Consider the following 10,549-nt stretch of genomic DNA (forward strand, 5'->3'; position numbering starts at 1 on the left):
CCTGTTTCTTAGTAAGTTAGTCTCTTTCCAAAATAAAACAATTTGAAAGAGCTTTTTTATATATAAAAAAAAAGTAGGTGATGATCCGATCACGAGTTGTTTTTGTATACACGTTTTTGTTAAACAACCTCTAAGGACCTCAGCCTTTGTTTTGTATAGTTGTTCGGGTGTCATGCTTTGATTTTGTTCTATTGGCATGGAGTGCTTGACTTTAGGCCTAACACCTTTATATTTTTCAGTAGAGTAATAAACCTTTTCGGTGACAAAAGAAAAAAAAAAAGAAGTAATAAACCTTTTCAGATTTATTTCCTCTTTCAGTAAAGACTATCTCATCGAGTTTTTCCCCTTCAAAATACTATGATTCTGAATGTTTATTAACTTCTGAATTTATCGGTAGCCATAGAGAGAGAAGACCGAAAGAGATAAAAGTAAAACATAGTTCAGTTGACTTTTGATCCAAAAAATAAAGTTCATTTGATTTTGACGTGCTTTCGTTTTATCACGGTCGACCCATTAAAGGCCCACGCATAGCTAAACCATCCAACCCACTAAAGGCCCGTGTAAATGCACATGTTGGTTCCTTCAATTTCTTCAACAAGCAGCTGCTTTTACCAAACCCCTGCAACTTGAGAGAGAAAGAGAAAGAGAAAGAGAGAGAGAGAGAGATCATCCATGGGAACGCCTTACTTTCTTCAGGTTCACCTTAATCAGAACTCGTTTCCTTCCTCTTCATCTCCCCTTCCCAGATTCTCCTTCTCCCGACCCTCGAAATCGATCGTCGATTTCGTGTTCTCGCTGCTACTCTAAGCTTTCTGATTCACAGTTTCTTCTTCTCCTCTTCTGAATCATTTGTTCTGCGACCACCTAAAACGCAAATTCTGAGATGCCCATTTCGTCATCGTCATGCTTCAGCTGATTCCCGCAGTCAAAATCGCATCTTGGTGTTTTGCGGCGCTCTGGAGCTTCTATAACTGTTTCCACGGCTTCGTCTCCGATCGCCCTGCAGATCTTCGTAACTTTCCCCTCACTGGGCTCTTCTCCGCTTTCTCCAATCCCAACTTCTTCTTCGTCAGGATTATTTGATCTCCCCCCAAAGCTGCAAACTTTACAAAGACTTCAAAGATTTAGTGCATTAGAGAGCGTTTAAAGAGTCTGCTTTTAGGGTTTCCACGCCACAGAAGGTTTAGGGTTAATTGGTTTTAGAGGTTATCATTGGTATATATGAAGATTATTTAACAACTGGGTAGCTACTATGCATTGACGCGCCCTGTTATCATTCAGTAGTTAGCTCTTTATCTGACACGTCAAGAAGGGTTGGGAGCAATTGAGAAAATGTGCGAGGATGATCATCAGTTTGTGGAGTGGAAAGAGCATTTTGTCTCACAGGAGCGAGGGAACCGTGTTGTTCATTACTTCCTCAAGGACTCTTCCGGTGAATCCATCCTAGCTGTGGTTGGAACCGAGAGAAGTGTTAGACACATGTTCTATGTCGTCTCTGAGGATTTTGTGCGTCTTTATGGTTCCGAGAATTCGATCCATTCTGGTTTCAAATGGAGGTCGAGAAGAGAAGTTGTGGACTGGCTCACTTCGATGCTTTCTAAACAAAACACTCAAGGAAACTGGTCGAGTACGTATTTATCTTTTATGTTACTCTGTGAGGGACTCTCTGCTTATCTTTATAACCGATTATTTATAGAACTTGTTTACTCTCATTGATTCTACAGAGTCACCAAAATGTGATTCGGGGGAATCTAATGGATCTCCTGAATTTCCAGGCTATGGTTTTGCTGCTCAGCGAGCTCAAGCAACTGAAGAGGTGATGTCTAGCTGCTTAATCCTTTAGACAATAGCCACTGCACTTTTTCTCTTGTGGTACTGATGGAGAAATCTTTTTTTTCACAGGTGCGGTTTCCTATAAACTTGAGGGTTCACAGTTGGGAGATTATGTGGTCAGGAACGTCCTGGATGTGTGGTAAGCAGCTCAAACATTACCCATCGTTTTGCAGGAATGGGATAACTATAGGGGTAAGTTTTAAAACTTGGCATCAGAGAATTTTGAGTATATGTTGGTTTGGATCTGTTATCATGGATGGGACTCTGTACTCACTTGAAGGTGTATTTCTTCTTTTGAATTTTCAGGTTCAATCTTTTGTCTTTGTAATGAGCAAAGCGGACGACCTGTACGTTGCGTATCTGGAAGATATGTATGAGGACAAGCGTGGCCTAAAAAAGGTCAGAGTGAGGTGGTTTCACCACACAAAAGAAGTGAAGGGTGCAGTCGCTCTCAGAAACCCACACCCAAAAGAGGTTTTCATCACCCCTCACTCTCAGGTCATCAGTGCAGAATGTGTCGATGGTCCCGCCACTGTCTTGACCCGTGAGCATTACGAGGAGTGTATAGCTTCTTTTCCTAATTCTTTATTGGCGAGGGTTCACATGTGCTATCGGCAGCTCAAGAAGAACAAAATCAAACCTTTTGACATGAGTAAACTGCGTGGATATCTGGACCAACCGATAATGTCTTGCTTAAGTTCTATGGAGGCTGATCCTGTAGTCTGTGGGATGAATAAAGAGGAAGATGAACCGTGGAGTGAGGGTGAGAATGGCGCTGAGAGGAGCAAGAAGAAACAAGCACATCTGTTAACAAGATATGAATCTTCATGTAAAAGACTCAAACTTGATGCCTTAGGGAAAAGCGTTCCTTCCCTAGTCGATGCTCATAAAAATCCTTGTTATAATGAAGTGATTAAGCCTGATGCAAAAATAGAGTTTCTGTGTCAAGATAGCGGCATTAGAGGTTGCTGGTTTAGGTGCACTGTCCTGGAAGTATCAAGAAAACAGGTAAAACTCCAGTATGATGATATAGAGGACGAAGATGGATATGGAAACCTTGAGGTACATAACTGCTTCCACAGCTAATGGCTCTTTAAATTTTGTTTTTGGAAATTGTCTTTTTTTTTTTTTTTACAATCTTTTGTTTGTAGCCTAATTGTTTTTCTTTGGTTTCCCCATAGGAATGGGTGCCGGCTTTGAAATCTGTTATGCCTGATAAGCTTGGTATGAGGTTGTCCAACCGCCCAACAATCCGCCCTGCTCCTCCTGATGCTAAAATAGCAGACTTTGACCTTACAATTGGTGAAGCTGTTGATGCATGGTGGAATGATGGTTGGTGGGAAGGTGTTGTAGTTGCCACTGGCAAACCAAACGCTGAGGACTTACAAATATATATCCCTGGTATGATTTTAGTGTTTTCCTATTTTCATCTCTCACTTACTAGTTGCCTCCATCTTTCTCTTATGGCTGGCTGACTGACATGTGTTTTGTTGTGATGATGTTAGGGGAGAACTTATACCTAACAGTGCACAGGAAGGATGTTCGGATTTCCAGAGACTGGGTGGGAGACAGCTGGGTTGATATCGATCCTAAACCTGAAATACTCTCTCTTGTAGCTTCTGATACTAGCCCGGAAGCCAAGCTTTCCATGTCCTCCACTCTTGCAAATGATGCCAAGGCAAAGCCCATTGCAATGGCAGATATTGTTGAGGTGGCAAAACTTAGAGGCGATGAACTGGACCTTTTAGGAGAACAGAACCAAGAGCATAAAGATGATGGGGCTGTTAAGGAGAGTGATGAAAGCAGACAAGAGGATAAAGAGATTGGAAATAACCAAACTAATGCCTATGTCAACAATGACTGTGCAAGACCACAACGAGGATGATGTTACCGTTAATGATGAGAAGGTACGCAAATCAGAATCAGACTTCACCCTAACAGACGCTACTACCACGCTGGTGACAACGTAACGATGCTTTCTTGAGGTCTATATAATGTTGGTTACACTGGTACGTGCCACATCTCTGGAAACTTTGGTGTTTCTTTATGTATATAGATTGACATAGTTTGCAGACAAAAAAAAAGAAGTAATTCTTGGTTTGGCTTGGTGGATGCTGAGGAGAGAAGAGTAGGTAAAGGTTGTATAGAAAATTGAAGAGGCATGATTTGGTAGGATTATTTAGGACTTTGGTTATTTTAGGTTCAAGCAATGTTGTTAGGGAAAAAGACACTTCTGCACTTGATATGTATTTTGCCTTTCATTAGAGTTATGTATTTACTGGTCAAGGGTCTTTACGACCGATAAAGCTTGAACGTATCGACTTTCATGGGAGTAAATAGACTATTTAACAAAGCAGTTATGGAAGATTCAAAATACATAGAAGTAACAAGAGCATAATGAAACACAAATTGTCAAATCTCCATAACTTGAATCTTTACTTCAACCTCTGTTTGCACAAGGACCAACATAACAACACTTTATAGATGTTCATAGTATTATTAACAAGGCCAAAAAAAAAAATACTACACAGAGATAGAGTTTCCCTTCTCCATTATATTTACTAAAAGGAAAAATGATAAGCTTTACCACAGAACATTGCAGACAACTGCAGAACTTGAAGTTTACACAATAACTCTCATCTGGTAAACAAAAATGAATTGCGTCTGTTGCCAAGCCGTTTTCTCTAGATTTTCTTTTCCTGTAAATGTCTGTATCTTGCAGAAACTGTGTATGGTGTTTCACCAGAAGTTAATGGTCATTCACAGTCCTGCTCATGAACCTCTTTCACCGGGTGTTTGAAGCAACAAAGAAACAAAACTGCTGACTTCCATTTCTCCACCATCATCATCATCCTCTCTTTTCATACTTGTTTGCAAAATCCTTGAGTAATAGCCTCTGACGAAAAGCGAGATACTTATCTACACTAGTTCCAGCCCACTGTTGACAAAAGCTCTCATCGTTTGGAACCAGTGAGCTAAGAGGGAACGGCCCTTTCCGCACTTTTTTTAACTCAACCAAGAACCGGTGCCGCGGGCGTATCCTTTGGTCCAAGGACAAGCTTAGGTACATCGGATATTTAGTCAAAATATGCACTTCGTTCTTCAGCTCATTGACCAAATACATGTACTTTGGCTTCAGATTATCCTCCAGTGAGAGAGACAAAACCTATCAAGACCCATTTGAGATGTTATCATGAGAGCAAATCTTCTAAAGAGATTTAATCAAGAAACCTACTAACCTGTGTAAGGCTAGTTAAGACTTTCAATATATCAGAGTTGCACATCCCAATGCTTCTAAGGAAATTGATCCTAGGCAAGAACCCGTCATCAATACTGTAGTGAAGAATCTGCGGATGTCTCTTGACCATCTTCACCACACTGTCCCTAGGCGCTCCCAACTCCTTGGAGAGGAACATGTAACGAGTGTTCCACGTTATATCAAGCCTCTGAACCAGAATCTGAGGGCTAAGCTGCACAACTTTGCCAACATCGTTCTCGTTTATCCCAACCTCTTCGATCAAATACCTTATCGTGGGCCTCAGGGAGTTTTCGACGCTGTAAGAGAACAGAGACGGAGTTACGGCAACTATCTGTCCTATTTTGGAATTGGGAATCCCAAGTCCCATCAGAAAGGAAATGTGGGCTTTGAGATTGTTCTCAACCGTGTACTGAAGTATCTGCGGCTGTCTCAGCAGCATCCTCTTGATGTCTCTGTGTTTAACACCGACGCTCAGCAAGTAATCAAGTCTCTCTTGCGCTGATAAGACATTGATCTGGAGAGATGGCATGTGGCGCTCGTACATTTGAACAAAGTGTGATTCTTTCAGACCGAATGTGCTCAAGTAGTCCAGGAGAGGTACCCATTTAGGGTCTATATCGATCTCTTCTGAGAGACGAGGGTATAGTTTGGCGACGTGTTTCCTTGTGCTCACCTAATGAAACACAGCAAAAAAAAAAAAACAAACAAGTTGCTTTCTCTGTCTCCAGTAGAGAAATGTATTCAATATTTTTACCTTTCCACGGCCATCTAAACGCCAAGAATCCTTCTCCACCTTCTTCTTCTTCTTGTCAGAGGCATTATCTAAGTCGTCTTCATCAGTTTCCCAAGTTTTCACGGCCTCCTTCTTGACACCTTCACAACCAAATCAACATCTTAAGCAACGTTACATTCAAGTTTTTTTTTCTTTAGAAGAACATTCAAGTGCTATTGCAAACCTTTCTTAGCAATGGTTGTCTTCTGTGACTTTGGTTTCTTATTTTCATACTCTGTCACCTCTGCGAAGTCATCCTAAACAAAACAAAAAAACCAAACTTCACTTTCTTTAACAAGTTTGATTAATCACACATCCTTAAAGAACCCAAAAACACACAGAATCCAAGATAAATTCCCCAACCACAATGCTCAAATCACACATCTTTGACATCATGTAAGCTCAAAGCTCGAATCTTTAGCTAAAATCACGAATATTTGACAACATTTAAGCTCAAAGGCCAAATCTTTGATATCATGTAAGCTCGAATTTTCAGGAACAAAAGATAGATGAAGAGAACTGACGTTGAGTAACCAGTCGTCATCATCGTCGTCGCTCTCATCATCAAGCTCTGCCTCTTCATCACTGTCATACGGAGACAAAGTCTGCCCATACCTTGACTTCTTCTTCGGGTTTATAATCTTCGGGTTAGAGTGCGCGTTCGACACGACGAGCTCACCAATCTTTCCGCCTCTCCGTCTCGTCGCCGGTAAAAGAAAGAGAGGTGATTCCGAGGGAAGAGAGAAGAGAATTGGTGGGTTTATAAGGCACCAGCAGCAGCAGGAGAATGAGAACCCCGCCATTTTTGGGCAGGGGAGTGAGAGGATAATGTAACACAGAGAGAGAGAGAGAGAGAGAGAGAGAGAGAGAGAGAGATTATCCAATAAGAGATATTATCGAATATATTCTCTAAAACCCTAATTCCATTATATTTCAAAATATAGTAAACAAAAAAACAAAACAAAACAAAAAAATTGAGCTTCAACGAGAACATTAAAACTCGTTCCGACAGCGTTTGAAGAAGATAAAACGATCTGACAAAACGACACCGTTTCGATTACTGTTTTTCAAACCACAAACATGTTGTCGACGTGGCGTGATTTAAAGCAGTGGTTACCGAAATATATTTACAGGCTGATGATGTTTCTCTCCCATGATATAAATATGAAAAGCAAGAGAGGACAGATATTTGAGGAGATTCGTGATTACAATTGTAACATTTTGTGTATTTTTACAAACGCGTTTTGGAATTATTAAAAAAACAAACGAACAAAGAAATATGTTGGGAGACGGTTCAAAATAGCCATCTCTCTCTCTCTCTCTTTCTCTGTCTATCTTAGTGTGTCTGTCATGATATACATGTATGTATAGATAGATCATAGATTACATAGAACAAAGTTTTGTTTCATTCCTAACCTAAGAAGAATCAAGATAAAGAGTGGAAGCAAAGAGCCTTTTGTTTTCTTTTTCCTTTTTGTTGTTGTTGTGTTACTTTGGTTGGCTTGTTGAGACCCACCCTCTTCTAGGGACCAGATTGTATTCTCCTTATGTTATGTGGATGCGAGTGAGAGGACGAGATGTCACCTGTTTGAGCCTCGTTTGAGTTTTTTCAAGAGCCGTTGTTATATTGATGATTCATACCAAGATCCCATGGGAGGCCCGTGAACAAACATGAATCCATTAGCTCCATTGGTTTGAATTTGATGTACAAACTCGGAACGAATATTTGTTTCTTGTTGTTGCTGATGCTCATTTGATGTATGGTCAGGACCGCCAGATGCAATTCCAACACCCAAGTCGAGGATGACTGCGTCGGCGCTCTCCTCTGGTCTGAACCTAGGTGCTGACAACTCATGGTGGCTGTTGTTGTTAGACCTTGCCATTGGTACATCATGATTGTGTTTGCCTTCGTATGTGGTGATAACAGCTTTAGGATCGTGTGACGCTCTTTCCACATGTTTTCTCACTGGGCATCCAGTAGCCGTGCATTTATAATAGCTCCTGCGTCAACCCAATCAAAAAGATAACAAATGAAAACTCCAATCATCATACACGTCAACACATTTGAACAGAATCAGCTAGATCATTGCGATAGATGAGCAGATTTGACTTTCATGTTCTAACCAAAACTGGCATTATTTCTAACTAAAAGAGATAAGACTCAACTAGTCTTGCACTAGTTCTTAGTTTATAAGTTTTTATTGGGTTCTTTTGAAAGTGTGGTTAGTACAAAAAAACCTGGGATTAGGGTTGCCTCTAACAACTTTCTGACCGTATTTACGCCACCTATACCCATCATCCAATATGTCAACTTCACTCAGAGTTTGAACAACAACCCTAGGCTCTCTTATCGGTTTCACTAGTGCAGTTACTTCCATCCCCCCATCCACCTTCCTGCACAATATTGTCACAATAAAGCATTGTGTCACAACACATTTCTAAAGCAGCAATTAAACTGAAAGCTTTGGTTAACCTCTTAATACCTTCGTTTTGAGAATGGATCATTCTCGTCCACGTCATCGTTGTTCTTATTTGACATTCCAAGGTCTCCACCATCATCATTTCCAATTTGCTCCACAGGAGGAGACATGTTGTATAAGCTAGATCCTTTCTCTGTAAAGCAGAAGGAACTAAATGAATGTTTTGAAAGAAAATAGTACAAACACTACTATAGTTTACCATCTCGGCCATTAAGAGGAGAATTCTTATCCAGTCTTTCTTCCTGTGCAGGCATAACAAGACCGCCTGAGTTCCGGCGACTAGGCTGAGGTTTAGGATGGTCATGTGTCCCCTTGTATACAATCTCAGTGATCTGCCCTTCGTGTGACCTTTCGAAAACCTTTTTAACCTCACAGTTAGGATGCGTGCATTTATAATAGCTCCGTGGAAACTCGCTTCCTTTGACGTGCTTTTGACCGTATTTTCTCCAATTGTATCCATCGTCAGCCAAGATCGTCGGTGCACTTCCTCTGGACTCATCTTGATCAGCAGTTTGTGGGCTTATCTCGTTTGAAGAAGCTGCAGCGTCGGTGGCTGAAGATGGTGAGTGTTTGAAACTGTGCGCTTCACTTCTCTGCTTGTCTACTAGCTCTGCATAGAACTTGAAATCAACAAAGCTTCTTCAGACAAAGTACACCAAAGAATGAACAAAAGATATATATCTATGATGATGGCAAATCTATTTTACCATAGTGGATGCAGGAGGAGGTCTAAACTCAAAAGATTCGTTGGAGTTTTTCTCGTCTAAGATATTCTGATGGATTGTTCTTGCTGTATAGGAGCTGGAGTTAGCGTGAACTGCCTGAGGTGGTTTGAACAATGAACCAGTAGTAGGAGAAGGTTCTGCCTGAAAATATAAATAATGTAAAACATTATCAAAACTTCATGAGCAACATGAGAACATTATTACCAAACCCGAATCAGCTTACTGTATGTTAACTCCTAAGGCTCTAAGAAAAGAATCTGAATCTAAGCGACCAAAGAACCAAACCACAGACACGGTGTCTTAAGGACACAGACACTCACTAAGACTAACCTTGATGTTGGAGAGAAGAACAGGAGACTCGAGAAACGACGTCGGACTCAAACCAGGAGGAATGGTGGTGATGCAAGTGGACCTCGAGATCGGGAGTTTCGCCGGAGACATGAGCTTATACCTCGCCCCACCACCGGATGAATCGCGTCTAGATTCAGAACAATCGACCCGGTTAGAAACATCCGGGTCCATTTTTCAGACTAGACAAAGAGAATCAAGAATGTGATAAGAAGACTATGTGTTAGTGAAGATTGCGAGTGAGAGGAGAGAAGAAGAAGCAGAAGAAGAAGTTGACTTCACATCTGATCCTCTCTCTCTGTCTCTTCTCATTTCATCATTTGTCTTTCTTTTTTTTCTTTCATTTTGTTGTGAAAAGTCATAAAAAGAAACACCGTATATGTTGATAATATAAAAGACGTGGGCCTGTTGCACTATTTGCACAGTGAATTTCTCTTCTATATAAACGATCGAAAACCATTCTTTCTCCTTCTAATAACACATCCTCTCTTATTATCAGTGTTATCTTCTCATACGGATATAAAATTTTGCCCTTATTTAAATTTTCTCGATACAATAAAATTCTAGTTTTTTTATAACACGTTATCAGCACGATCACTCTGCGATTCGGTAAAATTTATTTGTATCATTTATACCCTGTTATAATGGTCGGTATACCGCCTCTACTATTATTTATATCATGTTATAATGGCCGGAATACCGCCTATATTATTTATTAGTAATTTAATTAATTTAATGGTCGGCCGAGCCGCCTTATATCCTGTTTATTATTTATTGGTCGGCCGAGCCGCCTCATATTCTGTTTATTATTAATTGGTCGGCTGAGCCGCCTTATATTCTGTTTATTATTAATTGGTCGGCCGAGCCGCCGTATAATTTATTTATTACTCTGCATTGATCGGCTGAGCCGTCGCATGATTTGTTGTCATAACATAAATATTTTATTGTCATAATTTTTTACTTTTATGAAATTTTATAGATTTGATTGACCGTTTAATACGATATTTTCAGACTAATTTTTGGTACACTCGATTTAGCCCCAACGGTCACAAAGAAATTTTTTCAAAATTTCCCCTTTCTCCAACGGTTATGAACAGTGTTTTTCATCTATAAATACAACTCATTTTCACTC

The 10,549-nt window shown here is 40.3% G+C and overlaps 3 protein-coding genes across 4 annotated transcripts; 1 reads left to right on the forward strand and 2 right to left on the reverse strand.

Moving 5' to 3' along the window:
• The first annotated feature begins 603 nt into the window (after positions 1-603).
• Positions 604-4,189, forward strand: LOC106345980. 2 transcript variants are annotated; one of them, XM_022698885.2, is made up of 6 exons: positions 604-1,627; positions 1,776-1,816; positions 1,903-2,025; positions 2,140-2,895; positions 3,015-3,234; positions 3,339-4,189. In XM_022698885.2, exons 1-6 carry the CDS (start codon positions 1,333-1,335, stop codon positions 3,716-3,718), a joined length of 1,815 nt encoding a protein of 604 aa, XP_022554606.2. In that variant the 5' UTR covers positions 604-1,332; the 3' UTR covers positions 3,719-4,189. The 2 variants fall into 2 exon arrangements, with proteins under 2 accessions (XP_022554606.2, XP_013640667.2); XM_013785213.3 differs by having other exon boundaries at positions 606-1,627; positions 1,725-1,816.
• A 61-nt stretch (positions 4,190-4,250) lies between these two features.
• Positions 4,251-6,869, reverse strand: LOC106345981 (transcription termination factor MTERF9, chloroplastic). Its single transcript, XM_013785214.3, has 5 exons — positions 6,389-6,869; positions 6,049-6,121; positions 5,847-5,965; positions 5,073-5,765; positions 4,251-4,999 (listed from the first exon to the last, which is right to left on the reverse strand). The coding sequence occupies exons 1-5, from the start codon at positions 6,665-6,667 to the stop codon at positions 4,682-4,684; spliced, it is 1,482 nt and encodes a 493-aa protein (XP_013640668.2). The 5' UTR covers positions 6,668-6,869; the 3' UTR covers positions 4,251-4,681.
• A 183-nt stretch (positions 6,870-7,052) lies between these two features.
• On the reverse strand, positions 7,053-9,775 carry LOC106345982 (probable WRKY transcription factor 20). Its single transcript, XM_013785215.3, has 6 exons — positions 9,400-9,775; positions 9,052-9,210; positions 8,544-8,964; positions 8,348-8,477; positions 8,103-8,258; positions 7,053-7,865 (listed from the first exon to the last, which is right to left on the reverse strand). The coding sequence occupies exons 1-6, from the start codon at positions 9,589-9,591 to the stop codon at positions 7,487-7,489; spliced, it is 1,437 nt and encodes a 478-aa protein (XP_013640669.2). The 5' UTR covers positions 9,592-9,775; the 3' UTR covers positions 7,053-7,486.
• Between the last annotated feature and the right edge of the window lie 774 nt (positions 9,776-10,549).

The sequence above is a fragment of the Brassica napus genome, chromosome C3, assembly GCF_020379485.1.
Source record: "Brassica napus cultivar Da-Ae chromosome C3, Da-Ae, whole genome shotgun sequence".
In the NCBI taxonomy this organism is placed as follows: domain Eukaryota; kingdom Viridiplantae; phylum Streptophyta; class Magnoliopsida; order Brassicales; family Brassicaceae; genus Brassica; species Brassica napus.

Bases quoted from the DNA above. Each gene is read 5' to 3' on its own strand.
- LOC106345980 (XM_013785213.3), top strand. From the start codon at position 1,333: ATGTGCGAGGATGATCATCAGTTTGTGGAGTGGAAAGAGCATTTTGTC. The intron at 1,628-1,724 runs GTACGTATTTAT...TTGATTCTACAG, and splicing joins CACTCAAGGAAACTGGTCGA to AGTCACCAAAATGTGATTCG. The intron at 2,896-3,014 runs GTACATAACTGC...GTTTCCCCATAG, and splicing joins ATGGATATGGAAACCTTGAG to GAATGGGTGCCGGCTTTGAA.
- LOC106345982 (XM_013785215.3), bottom strand. From the start codon at position 9,591: ATGGACCCGGATGTTTCTAACCGGGTCGATTGTTCTGAATCTAGACGC. The intron at 8,965-9,051 runs GTAAAATAGATT...GTTGATTTCAAG, and splicing joins CTCCTCCTGCATCCACTATG to TTCTATGCAGAGCTAGTAGA. The intron at 8,259-8,347 runs GTATTAAGAGGT...AATATTGTGCAG, and splicing joins GATCCATTCTCAAAACGAAG to GAAGGTGGATGGGGGGATGG.
- LOC106345981 (XM_013785214.3), bottom strand. From the start codon at position 6,667: ATGGCGGGGTTCTCATTCTCCTGCTGCTGCTGGTGCCTTATAAACCCA. The intron at 6,122-6,388 runs GTCAGTTCTCTT...TGTTTTGTTTAG, and splicing joins ATGACGACTGGTTACTCAAC to GATGACTTCGCAGAGGTGAC. The intron at 5,966-6,048 runs GTTTGCAATAGC...TTGGTTGTGAAG, and splicing joins GACAACCATTGCTAAGAAAG to GTGTCAAGAAGGAGGCCGTG.